Source organism: Peromyscus leucopus, chromosome 10 (genome assembly GCF_004664715.2).
Source record: "Peromyscus leucopus breed LL Stock chromosome 10, UCI_PerLeu_2.1, whole genome shotgun sequence".
NCBI classification, from domain to species: Eukaryota; Metazoa; Chordata; class Mammalia; order Rodentia; family Cricetidae; genus Peromyscus; species Peromyscus leucopus.
In genome coordinates this window covers 25,474,938-25,489,922 of record NC_051071.1, presented here as the reverse complement: position 1 = coordinate 25,489,922, position 14,985 = coordinate 25,474,938, and the positions used below count along the sequence as shown (strand labels likewise).

The 14,985-nt window shown below is 47.4% G+C and overlaps 1 protein-coding gene across 7 annotated transcripts in view; it reads right to left on the bottom strand.

Annotated features, from left to right (window-relative positions):
* Positions 1-706: 706 nt before the first annotated feature.
* Tns3 (tensin 3) overlaps positions 707-14,985 on the bottom strand; it is a 245,001-nt gene continuing 230,722 nt past the window's right edge. For all 7 annotated transcript variants that reach the window (XM_028890993.1, XM_028890995.1, XM_028890996.2 and 4 more), the window contains 5 exons: positions 14,578-14,655; positions 6,420-6,588; positions 4,930-4,998; positions 4,809-4,835; positions 707-3,659 (listed from right to left, as the gene is read on the bottom strand). In XM_028890993.1, the coding sequence (XP_028746826.1) occupies positions 3,515-3,659; positions 4,809-4,835; positions 4,930-4,998; positions 6,420-6,588; positions 14,578-14,655 (488 nt within the window). In that variant the 3' untranslated portion in view covers positions 707-3,514. The remainder of the gene's footprint in view (positions 3,660-4,808; positions 4,836-4,929; positions 4,999-6,419; positions 6,589-14,577; positions 14,656-14,985) is intronic.

Here is a 14,985-nt window from a genome sequence, read left to right as displayed (position 1 = left end):
ACATGTAGCCATCTTTCTTCCCATCTCCCAAGTGCCAGCATTGCAAGTGTGTGCCACCATACCCTAGCAACATAAATATAATTTCCCCAAAGCCTTTGGACAACCACCCTAAAATATGTTCGCAGAAACAAAACATGTAAGTAGGCAGTTGAACACAGGGGCCCACAAAATAGACACCAAAAGAGGAAAAAACAAAAACCCAAATACAAACACCGGCAAGCAGATACAGAAGTGCATGCATGTACGTGCACACGCAGTCGTACACATGCGTGCACACATACACAATGCACGCACAGATTCAACATACAACTTGGGGCACAGAAGTGACCATGTAGGAAGGCAAATGGCTCAGGGGGGAAAAGCGCTTGTCACACGAGCTTGAGGACTTGATTTCAAATCCCTAGGGCCCATAAGAAGCTAGTGCGGTTGCATGCATCCACGATCCCGCTGCTCCCATGGCCAGAGGCAAGGTGGAGGAAGAAGAATCCCGGAAGTCTGTGGAACAACCAGCCTCTGGAGTGTGTGGCAAAAAAAAGAAGAGACTGTTCTAAACAGGGTGGGAGTGGAGGACCAACAACCAAGGTTGTCTTCTCATCTTTACACACCACACATGGGAGGCACGTATGCACCCACACTCACCAACACACACAGGTGTACACACATGCACACAAAAGACATACAAAAACAAAACAAAACACCTGCTTCGTTAGACTTACCAAGGTCATAATTTTTATTATACTCTGAATAAGGCTGATATTTAAAGAGCAGAGAAAACGCCTATACAAAAGGTTTATAGAACACTCATTTACATACTGGATATATATTCTTTACATTATAGAATAGTGAAAACTGCGCTAAAAGATAAGACAAATAAGGCAACATTATGATGTCTTTGACACTGAGGATAAATGCAGTGTGGCTTCTAACATGGGTACAGCCCAACACTGGAGACTATAAGACCATTAATGAGAAGGTTAATGGGACCCTGGCTATCTATCGGAAGTGGGGGGACATTACTGAATTTACTCCCAGAATAGTGAGCTAACTTGTGCCCAACTGATGCCCTTGTGAGAAAAGCCTGGACAATGCCCCTTGCCAGTGTTTCTGGGCACGCAGTACAGTCTTGGATGCTGTGCCTCATCTTGTTCTGTTCAATAGACACATTACACACAGAAGACAGAACCTAGTTCTACCAGCTCCTAGAAGATGTAGAGCTGTCTTCCTGTGGTTCCTCAGAGCAAATTCCTTAATACCCTTGACCACTTTTACCTTGAGCAAGGGTCATACCTGGTCAGTCAGTTTCTAGAGCACATTCAGGTGCCTTCTTGGATGCATTCCATGCTGACCATGTGGGAGGCCCTAAAGTCTCCAATTAATTAGAAGGCTTGCTTCAGCTCTGCCCTGCTGATTTCTAGTTAGGCCCTCTCCCCCTCCAGCAGAAGGGACCTGGCTTATAGTCTTTGGGTCACATTTGCATATAAACCATCATAGGATGCGGCACTTCTTGGCCAGAGCACAAACTTCAGCCCCGCCCCCACCCCCACCCGATCTGGATTTTAGCTGCATATGGATAACTAAAACACTAGAAGCCTCTGTGGAAGACATGGGGCCTCTGGGGAGTGCTGGCACATTCCCTCTAACAGGCACATCAGAGTGTGTCCACGAAGGAGGTCCTTAAAGACCAAGGCAAACATTTGGCACAGAAATGAGGCACTTGCTTTTGGTGCATCAATAGGAGCTAAAAAGTGGAATGGTCCACCTGTATACACACACAGACAGACACACAGGAGCTACAAGTGGAATGGCCCACCTTTACACACACACACACACACACACACACACACACACACACACACACACACACACACCAACAGAGTTGATTTCAATTCTACATGCAGTTACATTTCTCTGCCCCTTTTGAAACAGAGAACCCATCACGTAGATTTCCAAACCCCAGCCTGACAACGATAGCCTATCCCAGCTAAGAGATGTCTAAGCTGGCATTGGGTTTTAGGAATCAGAGAGTGGGGATTTCAGGCTGGGATGGGGGTGATCAGAGCCTTCTTGGGGTATAAAGTTCTGAGAGGAGACCCTAGCTTTGTCTCCTCATAGCCCTGCTGCACCCTCCACTCTGGGAAGTGCTGGGCTCACTGGCTTCTTCAGAATCTCTGACCACCAACAGAAGCAGGCAGGAAACCTGCAACACCAGGGTGCCGATCTTAGCATGAACCATCACATCTGACTCAGCGGCTAAGGCGACTCAGCAAACCAACCCTAGCCTGTGAGAACTAGAATTCTCCATCTTTCTCTTCATCCCCTTTCTCTCCCTCCTGACATCCGCCTAGGTCCCCACGGAAGGCTGCAGGTGCTACAAGGAGAATCATGGTAACAGCCTAGAAATGCCAGATGCACTTTAGGTCACGTAGGCCTGGAGATGGCCCAGTCAGTCTTGCAGAGGAGGCTGAGACTGATCCCAGTGTCTTAGTCTCTCATTTCTCCTGGACATTACCCACCAGGAGAGAAATCATCCACATCTGGGCAAGACACACTGCTGTGCCAAGTAGAAGGTGGGCTGCTGGAGGCAAAACTGTTTGGCAGTACTGCAGATGAAGGACTCCGTAGTGTCACCCTGAAACCACTGTTCACCTTTTCCTCGAGGGGACAGTCGTCTCCGGTGTGTCTACAAGTGGACAAGCCTTCCAGCAATCACGGCTTAGTCGGCTGCAGCATTTGATATGGGTACAGTATGGCAATGGCAAGCAGTTATAAATAATTTGGCATAAGTAAAATATAAATTATATAAAATGGCGTTTTTTTGATTCCGTCTTCTCACTTTCCTCTCAAGGTCCTCTAGGCTCTCCATAGCCCAGCTGGCCACCTGAGAGCAGCCTCATGGAGTCCTTACCACCGGCAGTGGGGTCTCTGACATTGTGTGTTCCTCCCGACACCAGAGGCTTCCACTGCCCTCACTGCACATCCCTTCCACGGTCCCCTAACGTAGATTCCCACCATGTTCCAACCTGCACGAACCTTCACTAACCATGCATGCCCTCCTCAGTTGCATCACCGTCTGTTGTAGAAAGACAAGATGAGGGAGTCGCTAGACAGAGCGCGTCTGCTGACAGGTGGGGCACCATGGTTACTCAGCCCCTGCCAAGCAGACTGGGTGCCCCTCATCCACGCAGATGCTAGTGAGCCAGGGACTCGGCTTGTCTTCTATACTCTCTTCTTGTACAGCCCTTGTCCATGGGACCCTGGGGAGGCATTCCCTCGCCCAAGATCCTTCTACTCAAAATGGGCTTGACTATATAAGTATGTTGGATGAGAAGTTACTCTCAGGAAAGGCCAATCTGTGGTGACATTGTTTGTTCCTGGTTTGAAGAGCTGCCATATTCTCCTCTCTCGGGTCTGGAATGTGAGGATTGTCAGTCTGGTACAAATGGGGGCCCCAGCCTCACCCCACTGCCATTTCGAGGGCCCTAGGAGGCACCTGGTGGGTTTGGCTAGGAGGGGCTTAGATCTTCTTAGGGGAGCCAATCATGACCTTTGACACAAAGTTGACAATGGCGCTGGCAGGCTGCTCGGGGTCGTGCTCTGCAAACAGGTGGCATACGTTGTCTGTAGCACTGCCCTGCTTCCTGGCCACGAATCCAAAGACTCTGCAAGAGACAAGTCTAGGTCTGAGTAGCCAGCACAGTGTGCAGCAACACGCATGCATCATCACACATCTATGCACCACACAGGCATGCAGAATCAAACTTTCACACAGCAGCAACCTGGGAGCAATAGCAACTGCGCCTACAGAAGGTTATGATGTGCCAAGCACTAGCTTGGAGACCTGGTCACCACCCTGCCCTCTGGTCCTTGGAAACTGCAGGGAGAAGGAGCACTGAGCCCGGAGGAATGCCACCCTACCCTGAATCAAAGCGGAGGCTCTGCTTACTCCTTAACACCTCTTCTAGAGAGAGGGCTAGGGATCTTCCGGACACCTTCTACAGAGTCCTGAGCTCCAGCTGGCCACGCAAAATCAGGGTCTCCCCTAGAAAGTCAAGGCCTTAGGGATTCCAGGAGGAATGCCAGAAGCACCCAGGCCTGCTCAGACAGACACCCAACCCAGAAGGCTAATATGCCAAGGACTCCTCTCAGGCCAGTGAGACTATGCTCACTTCAGGAAGTTGTGGCTGTCTGCTACTACTGATCAGTTCTCCAGAGCAGGAAACACTCGGCAACGGGCCTGCAGGGAAGGGGGCATGTGATGAACACAGGAGATGGGCAGTGCAGACTATGCAGGGGAAGCCAATCTGGGGGGCACGGTGAAGTCTCTGCAGTGGGGTGAGGATTAGGCTCCCCTGACTACCTTGACAGCAATGAATGCCGAGCAGGGAATGAGAACTCGCCGGCCAAAGGTACCAAACACAACCCCTGAGTTTGGGAAATGTTGGGCACGGGCTTCAGTCCTGCTCACACACATAGGTCTGGGGGCCTCAGCAGGACTGTCACCTCTTAAATGGCTGGGTTAAGAAATGCGTCTGGGTGTGTATGAAAAAGGACACTACAGATACAGTATAGACAGTGCACGTCCATCCCACCACAGAGGACAAGCCAACACTGTCCAGGCCTGTACTCTAACACCCAAACACTTATCCTTATTCTCTGCTTTCGGTTTAACCCAAACACACGATCCCTTTGACAATGACTACTTTTGTTTTGTTGGGTCTTCTAAATAAGCCCTTCTTTGCCAATCTAGAATGGAGTTCAGCTCTGCCTTGTGATTCTCCTCAAAAAGAGAAGAAATGCCAGCCACTTACTTGGAGGAAGGGCCATCTTTGATCCACCTTGAGAAATGAAGAGAAAGAGGATTTATGTTAACGTTTTTAAAATTAACGTATGAAAGTGTACTTTTCGGGTATAAAAATGGAAAATTCTTACTTCCTGTCTTGTGGGTCCAAGGCACAGAAAATCACACTGCTCACAGGGTAATGCCTCCGGAAGAAGAGCCTGTTGGGGAGGTGGAGAGAGAAGGTAGCTCCAGTCACTGGGGTGTAGGGGGATGGGAGATGGGCTGGGGAGATTCCTCATTTCCCCAGTGGGACGATTTGTGGAGTAGACACTGTTTGATGCCTTTACTTGTTATTTGGGAAGAAGAACAGAGTTTGTGTTTGTGAACAGTCAACAACCTTAAATTGGGAGGAAGGGTTCTGGCAAGTACCAACAGAAGCGCCATGAAGAGTGGCAGTGGTGCTGGGCAGTGGTGGCGCACGCCTTTAATCCCAGCACTCGGGAGGCAGGGGCAGGCGGATCTTTGTGAGTTCGAGGCCAGCCTGGGCTACCAAGTGAATTCCAGGAAAGGCGCAAAGCTACACAGAGAAACCCTGTCTCGAAAAACCAAAAAAAAAAAAAAAAAAAAAAAAAAAAAAAGAGTGACAGCGAAGTTAGGCATGGATCTAGGAACTCTGAGGAACTGGAGGGGCAAGTGGTAAGACACAGGCGGCGGCTCAGGACCACCGGACCCCTTGGCTCTCCTAAGGCTGAACCCATGTCAACAGCACCTTGCATGACATGTGCCCACTGCACTTGTATTGGAGTTCCTCAATTCTGCGGTAGGTATTGTGGCATAGGTTTGAAAGAAGGAAAAACAAAACACCAGAGAGTTAAGGAGTTTGCTCAGGGTCATCTGCTGCAAGTGTGGGGGAAGCCCAGTTCGGCAAAGCCACACTCCGCACTGTGGTCCTGCTCTCAGCCCAACTGCTTCATCCTAAAGTGGAGGGTGGAAGATTCTGTCTTCAAACTATTGGGCACCTTGGGAAGATGAAGACAGGGTCTCACTTAAAGAACTGGCCCCGGGGGAGGCACTGCGGGTAGGCACAGCAGGGAGGCTGCTGGTGCACAGAGGGCTCAGGATGGATGGTCTGGGCTATGTCCCACGTGTTCGTCACGAGGGCTCCTGATTCCACACTGTGCTACTTTGACTAACACCAGCTGCCCGCCAGTTATGGAAGTGATGATACCAAAACAGATGCCAGTAGATTCTGGTACATCTCAGTGGTTTTACAGTAATGACTTAAAAGATTCTGCATCTTAAAAAAAATATACTTAAAGGAAAATGGCCTTGAAGGTAGAGAGCTGGCTCACAGGGTAGCGTTTGCAGGGCAAGCCTGAGGACCTGAGTTCAAATCCACAGTACCCATGTAAAACCAGGGTATGCAGATGTGAGTTTCTAACTCTAGCACGGGAGGGACAGGGAGAATGGCATGGCATTGAGCAGATATCCCTGGCGCTCACTCACCAGCCAGTCTAGCCAAAACAGTGAGTCCTAGGTTTACTCAGGGATCCTGTCTCAAAGAAAAGAATGGAAAATGACCGAGAAAGACACCCGCTGCTGACCTCAGGTCTCCACACCCCTCCCACCCCACACTTACTTTCTCTGGTTGTCAGTCAGGGTGATGCCCTGGGCTGACACCTTGAAGTGTACCACTGTGGACACTGGAGGCGGCTCTTGAACCAGGGTCATACTCAGGGCTTTCTGGACTGCCTGGTGACCCGTGAGGGACTCCATTTCCACAGAGTTCAAGTACCACACGTTGCAGGCTGCAAGACAATGGGAAGGGGGTGAGAAGTGCATTAGCCAGGACTGTTGGGGACACACACGCTCTGGCACATGGAGAGAGACCAACCAGAAGAGGAAAAGACCAGGAACAATTTGAATGTGTGACCCAGGCCAGGAGCATTGGCAAGCACATGTTCCCTGCTTTTCCAGTACCAAGCACACATTGGCTCCAGTGCCAAGAAGAGGGTATAACAAGCTAGTAGGGAATGGTGAGGAGCCTGTTGGTGAGAGAAGTGCTGTGTTCATCCAGGATCTTCCCTGGCCTCAGAGAGTAAACATATATTAATATAAATACCCCAAATGTGATAAATACAGACACTGGAATTCCTGAGAAACATCCATGAGGTGACTACTACCTTGCCTAACATGCTGGAAGGGCATGCAGAGGAGCCATGGAGAGATGGCTTGCACCCAGTAGCTTAGTGCCTGGACCCGACCTCCCATGTGTCTCAACTCCCTACACTGCCAGATGAGGGTGTTCTCTGCAGTCAGCTCCTCTCAGGGGGTGAGGAAAAGTGACCAAGTGTAGGTACAGCCCTGAGTACCCCACTGTCCCTTTTAGCCCCCACTCCTGCATTACAAGCAAAGGCTAACACAAATTTGAGAGTGTAGTGTAGAAGCTGGTTTGTTAGCACAGGCCATGCTTTAGGCTCTGCCTGAAGCTCAAGAAGGAAACCAGAGCCTCCAGTGCAGAGACGGAGAAGGGCCCTTCCCTGAAAATGATCCTGTTTGTCCCCTCTGAGACTCCTGCTGCAATCTGTCCGGCACTGTAGAGGCCCTCAGGGGTGATGAGGACACTAAGAGGGCTTTACCAGACCTGAGTGGGTGTGGCTACAACACTGAGCTTTCCTTCTTGGCTTGCTTTCTTGCTCTCCCTTAACACCACTCTCTCCTCAGTCTGTTTCCTGCCAGAGTTCAAGCAGCACAAACCAGCAGAAGCCGAGCAGATGACAATATCATGCTTACACTTCAGAAACGTGAGCCAAAATGCTCTCCTTTATAAACACCCCCATCCTGTATAATGTTAGAACCACAAGAACAGATTAACAGTGGAATTGCCCTCGCTGGCTCCACTTTGCAGAAGGGGGCACAGGGATATACTAACTCGGCTTTAAAGGCCCCGAGAGCAGTGGTTCTCAGCCAGTGGGTTGCAGTCCCTTTGGAGATGGATGGGGTCTTATACACTGACAAGGCGATAGCAAAAGGAAAGCCCCTCCCTTCATTCAGAAGTTAACAGTTTGTCAGGACCGAAGCTTCGCTGGCCCCAGAAGAGAAAGGCAAGAGAGGAAGATCTGTCCTATCCTGAGAAGGGAGCAGATACTGAGAGGAAACAAGGAACCTCAAAGACTTGAGACAAGTCGCCCTTGTCGCTTTTAGCCAGGATTAGAGGTATGAGCTCAGCTCCATGGTTGAACACTTACCGAGGCCTAGCATTGCGAACCAACCCATAAGACTTTCTAAACGCACAAATGACAAGAGTTTCATCTGAGACACTTGTGGTCTGCAAATTTTATTTACATTTGCATCCCAGTATCCAAATGCTACTATTCCTGAAGCAAATCTACATAAATTACTAACACAAATATAATTTTTCACTGGCTTGAACTTAACCTAGTACCTCTTATTAATAACAATCCCAAAAGCCCCAAAGAGCAGTCTATGTTTATCACCTCCAGTTTGCAGACAAGGAGATTAAGTTCAGAGATGACAAGGAACATTGGTAGTCATCACCCCTCGAAGTTCAGGTCAAGGTGACTTTGCTAGAACAAACTTCACAGACAACTTCAGTGTTCAGACCTGGCTCACAGTCCCAGATGAGATCACTAAAGGGGAACTGGAAGCTTTGGTCGGTTACTTGCACATCAGCTCCCATCTAAACTAAGGGTTTTCCTGTGTTCTCTTGGGAAAGACAGAAAGGTGTCAAAAATTCTTAAAATTAAAATTGGCCAAGACGTAAAGCTCACAAAGCTCTGAGGGAATGAGTACCTTTAATATTGGGGTAACCTGAGCCACTTTGGATAATTTAGCCACATTTGTCAGGAGGATCTGAAAAGCCTGGAAATAACCTCAAGGTCCCACTTCTTCAAAGATTAAAAAAGAAAATCTTCCAGAAGCATGTGCTACAGCTAATCTACAGAGCAAGATGTCCGTGCCCATATGAATTACAACAGGAAGAAAGTGGAAATAGATTATGTCCAAGAATGAAGGAAGGGTTAAATTCATTCTCTCAATGAAATATGAAGCCACCAGCAAATGGTAATCATGAAAATTATATAGCAACATGGAAAAATGGTCAGCAGGTAATTGGAAAAGCAGAATAAACCATCTCTGCTATGATTAGAACTATAAAATCAAAAGCATGTGTGCTATGAACAGGCACTGGAAAGAAGCCTGGAAAATGGAAACATACTTCAGGAGGGTGAATACTCTACCTCTGATCCTGTCATGTTGTTTATGCAGTTTCAAATGGCAGTGTGAGTGTGTGTGTGTGTGTGTGTGTGTGTGTGTGTGTGTGTGTGTGTGTGTTGGGGGGGCATGTGCATGCATTTTTACCTAACTACTATGAAAATCCCATAGACTTGGCACACCTAGATGTGGTTCACAGGAAACCACAGACTAGACTGCTGTCTTGGAGGCACCACAGGGAGCTTCCTGACAAGGATTGCTCCTACTGTGGTACCAGGAAGGAGCCTGGTGTTGGGAGAAATACCACCTCTGGAGGTAGGTCCCCTAGGATCATGACAGTGGGCCAGCACCAGCTCCCACAGAGTCAGGCTCTCTCTAACAGACACCCTGTGGCCTGCAGAACCAAGTGCTCCCAGTGAGGGGAGACCTGGAGCTGTGGGGCCTCATGAGACATTGAACAGGACAGCGTTTTTCAGACCAGCAGCGGGGAGGTCCCATGCCAGGAAAAGTTTCCATCGGAAGGCGGTTTCAGGTCCACATATCTGAATTCATTAGTGTCACTTCTGGGACTTCAGCTTAAGGTAGTCCAGAAGTCTAGAAAAACGCCATTAGGAAGATGGTCCCTCAAGCATGGCTTATGGCACTGAAAAACTAGTCAGGCAAGCTGGAGGACCACGAATAGCTGAATTACACAACGGAGGGCTAGCTACACAGCCACAAGAAACTGACACTTGTGTTACGTTTGCACAAACCACGAGCAAACTCATTACACAAACTGCAAACAGGAATGTGAAGGAATTGTGCACGGAGGACAGCCCCGGGAGGGGGAAGTGCAGGAACAGAAGTGACTGATGCCCGGAGCAGTGTCTGCTTTAGGAAACTTCCAGCCCCCCCACCCCGTCTACCTGTGTGAAGCGGGGCTGCACAAAGTAACAGGCTCAGGAGTCATTTATGCCCTGCTTCTTTAGGGCATTGCCCTGCTTTAAAAAAAAAATCAACTTAAAAGAACACATAATCTTTATTAATTTATACTCACAGGGCATTAAGTTCAACAGCCACACACAATCTACAGACCTATCGGAAGTCTGGAGAAAGAGCCTCTTTTCTCAGGATTAGCTTACACTCCTCAGTTTCCAGAAGAAACAATTAAGAATTGAAGGCTTAAAATGCCAGAAACAAATTGTTCCAGCTATTGGAACAAAGTCATAATGACATTAGTATCAAATTTCCCATCCTGCAGGGACTGCTGTGTTCCTGAGTCTTGGCTTCTACTGTGAAGATAGGGGACATTTCCAAGGACCAGGACGACAAGTGGAATTCAGTTGAGAACTGCAGTGATCAGAGATCAGAATAGCCCCACCTTTTTGATTCGACAACGTTTGTGTTATAGGTATTCTAAATGACAGCAGGTAATCCTCAGACACAGAGGGTGCAAGCTCCGCCCCCAGACCTGGTGAGCGGAATCCCTGCCTTGGTAGTGCTCAGTGGCACAGAAAATTCACACTCCTGGTGTGTTACAGTAAAAGAAAGAATCTCAAAGCAGCCTTAAGTTAAACCTCATGTCTTAATGCCCAACCCAAATAATTAAACAGACTACAAGGTTTCACATGAAGTCTTATTGCTTAGAAAACCCACCCACTAAAAAAAAAAAGAAGAAGAAGAAGAAGTGCTCTTTTAAAGGATGGGAAAATGTATTTAAAAATAGTGAGCTGTAGCCATACATGGGGCATCTGTTACACACCCCTCCACAAAAGACTCAGGGATTATATTATGGAAGAGCCAGAGGTCAGGGGTGACTGGGGCAATGTCTTCTGAATACACCATGGCTACTACAGCCATGAACTCACGGTAACACACGATCAGGCCAGTCAACAGTCCAACACAGCTGGAAGAGACACACAAGCCCCAGCCCCTAGCCGAGGGAGGAACCAAGGACAGCTGGTGTCTGGTAAAGGACATGAGAGCCTGTTTTCTTTAGGGAGTGTGGATCCTGGGAGGTTAACCATGCTTCCGTGGCTGCCCCCATACTCATGAGTACACAGGCAGAACTAACTGGTCTCAGTAAGTTTAAAAAAAAAAAAAAGAGAACATGAGGTTTGGATGGGGACATGCAGGAGGAGGATCTGGGAGGAGCTGGGGTGACTATGATCAAAATACATTATAAGAAATTCTCAAGGATTCAATAAAATATGATATTAAAACAATGTGCTGGAAAGGAAGGGGGAGGTTTAACTTCTAAAAACAAGGACAATAGTGGACGCTAGCATGACTGAAGGCAACACTTACTGGATGGATACAGTTAACAAACTATAAAAACTGCTTGCGATGAGTGATGTTAAACCAGCGATGGCTGCAGCGGCACACTGGTTCTGGCACTCACCGTGGGGACAGAGAAGCAGAGCTTTGTTGCTAACACAAATGCAGATGGTGGTATGGGCGAGACGCCCAGTGGGCTCTGACCAACAGTCTATACCTCAGGAACTCCATCCCCAGAGTGGAATAAGACCTTGCCACCCACTCTGCTCCATGAGGCAAGCTCTCCTAGGTAGGCATGTCACCCTGATCCTTTTCTTCAGTCTTTTTTATTTTTTAAATAAAGTTGATACATAGCTGTGGTTTAAAAAGCAATCACTACAGGTTTTTTTTTTTTTTAATTTTCAAGTACATTTTTGAGAGTTAGAATCAAATAATCTAATCAGCCAAAGGCCATACTGATGTCTTAACATCAGTATGTTATAGTATCAGTATGTTATACATCAGTATGTATCAGTGTGGCACAGGGGTGTCAACCCTGGAGGGCTTCAGGGAGCACCTAAAACAAACTTAGGGGCCACGAGTTTACCTCTCACATGGTACTCACTGTCTCCTGTAGCCACCATGGGCTGTGGCCCAGGGCCAGCCTGCTCAGGCTCAGAAAGAACCAGAAGAGAAATGGGAAGGCTGGCTAACCAGGGAAAGGCTTTTCTCTTAGGTCAGGAAAACAATTCCCAAGGTCTTTTCCAGTGTCTACTCACTTGTTCTCTACCTCGTCTGGATAGGAAGAATATAGTCCGTATTGAACAACATAAACCTAAGGTTTGTACAGCTGCATACATGTTAGATGTTAATCCTTACTTGTTCTCTACCTTGTCAGGATAGGAAGAATATAGTCCGTATTGAACAACATAAACCTAAGGTCTAAGTGTCAGATGTTAATCCTTACTTGTTCTCTACCTTGTCAGGATAGGAAGAATATAGTCTGTATTGAACAACATAAACCTAAGGTCTGTACAGCTGCATACATGTTAAACACCAATCCTCGGAACGGCAGCCAGGCTGGAACCCAGAGACACCACAGTGAAACGCTCCTAGCTTGGGGCCAGTCCCTTGTCACCTTTGTTGTGGCTATGGGTAAGCCATGTTTTTAGAAATCTAAAACACATTCCACATTAAAAATGAGAGAGTCTTTGGTTGTACAGTGGTCACAGTGATGTATTTAACTTTATAGAGCAGACTACATTAGAAGAATACACATTATACAGAGGAGACAGATGTTTCTCAGACTTGACCATGGCATTCTAGCTGGAGAGTGGGAGATAACTAAACAGTGAGATACCACTCTCCATCTTTTAGAACGAGCACATCCTTCAGAGTGACATCATCACCTGTAGTGAGAATGTGGAGCAAAGGGATACTTCCTGACTGCTGGTGGGAATGCAAAATGGTACAACCACTTTGTAAAAAAACAACAACAAAAAAAAGTCCTGTGGTTTCTTTCACTCTTGCCACACGATCTAGCAATCAGGCTCCTTCGTATCTAATCAAAGAAGTTGGAAACATACTGACCAAAAACTTGCATTTGGATATTTTTAGAAGCTTTATTCATGCTTGCCAAAACTTAGAAGCAACCAGATATTCTTCAGTAGCTTTGTGGGTAAATAAGCTGTGGTTCACCCAGGGCTCAGAAGATACCTCGGTTGGTAAAAATGCTAGTCATAGAAGCTACAAGCTGAGGATTTGAGTGCAGGTCCCCAGAAAGCACATAAAAGCTGGGTGTAGTGATGTACTGCTATATCTTAGCATTGGGGAGACAGATACAGGTGGGTCCTTGGTCCTTGTTGGCCAGTTTGCCTACCCTTATCAATGAGCTAAGTGAGGGTTCAGTGAGAGAATCTGCTTCGAAAAATCTAGAGTCATTGAGGAAGATACACAACATGGACTTCTGCCTCTACACACATGTGCACACACATGTTCAGGCACCCACAGGTATCTGTACAAACACATATATGTGCTCCTGCACTACACACAATGAAAGAAACCACCATGAAAGCCATGGAAGAAGCTTAATCATACTACCAAGTGAAAGAGACCAATCGGAAAGTGCTACATAGCTTGTGTTTACAGCATAAGGCCTTCTAGAAAAGTCCAAACCGTGGAGCGCATAAAAAGATCAGTGGCAGTGAGGGTCTTAACAGCGTGGGATGAATGAGTAGGGAGAGCAGAGGGGAATGTCAGGATAAAGGAAATACTTTGTGCGACATTATACTGATGAGTGAATGCCAAAGAGACTTCTTAAGCCTGTTAAACACCAAGAGTGAACTCTACATCTCTGGGTGGAGCCTTGTGAAATTTAAACTAGAGACAATTAATGGCTGCTGACAGAGGGAGACTCAGTTTTCTTCATGGATGAGTGCCCTGATACGTTATTAAATCCTACATGGTCAGGTCTAAATACATGTATATGTGAGCAACACTAAAAGGACACAGTGTGTGTGTGTGTGTGTGTGTGTGTGTGTGTGTGTGTGTGTGTGTGTGTAACCATAATAATAACTAAAGAAGTAGGGGTCATGAATATGACAGCGAGTGGGGGTATGGAAGAAGTAGGAGGAGGAAAGGGAGGGAGAGAAATGATGTAAATTTTCAAGAAGTTGTAAATTGTAAAAAGACTCTAAGTAAACTATGGACTTGACTTAATGCTGTGTAAGGGCACTAACTAGCTCATCCGCTGTGACACTGTGGTGGGGGATGCTGCGAATGGAGAGCCAGCGTTCCTGCGGGATCTCTAGACCTTTCATACCTTCCGGGAATGGGTCTAGGAAGTAAAAGCTATTAATAAAGATGTTTCAACCAAGTGGCCTGGTCTCCGGAGACCTGGCTCTGGGTGGTGTGTCTCACCACACAGATGGCAGAGAGGGCCCAGTAGCTGACTCACGTTGAGTGACTGTTGAGTCACAGCTACAGAACATTTTTGCATTTTCAGCTGGCAAGGCAGGTCACCCACATCCTGCCTTACTGCGCCCCCACCTCCACCCCCACACTAAATACAGGGCTTGACATTTATTCCACTGAATTTGGTCTTGTTCGAGTCAGACCCATAGCTCTAGCCTCTTATGCCCTGGCTGTGTCTCCTCACAGCTGCCACCCCACCCAGCTGTGCCAAGCATCTATAAAAGGAAACTTCCTTCACAGTCCCCAGAAAAGCAGGAAATGACTGTCCAAAGGGAAGTTCTATCACAGAGTTCAGTTCTGCCCAATGACTCGGAGGTGCAGAGACCGAGAAAACAAGGAAGGCTGTGCTCACTGACCTGCCCCCTGCTTCAGCAGCTCGGCTGCCGAGTTGGCCGCTGTCTGGGGAGAGTTTTCTGCTATCTCCTCCAGTGGATCTGCAGGAAGACGGAAGAAAAGAGAAATAAGGACTTCTGACTTCTGACACAGTAGTCCATATGACAAAGACAATCTCATGACAGGATTCCCAGACAGTGACAGCAGCGGTAACTCTCTTGACAGACAATAGTCCAGTCCACAGAAACTGCAATCCCACCCAGAACACAGATGGGAGTGACATGCCCCCCTCCCCTGCCACTCCCACACACAACATTTTCCTGGTCTCTGATTTTATTTACATGAAAGATCAAAATTTTAAAGACAAACCCACTTACCTACAGGAAAGTTGGAACACACAGTCAAGCCCCATATCCCCCGGATATTAATTT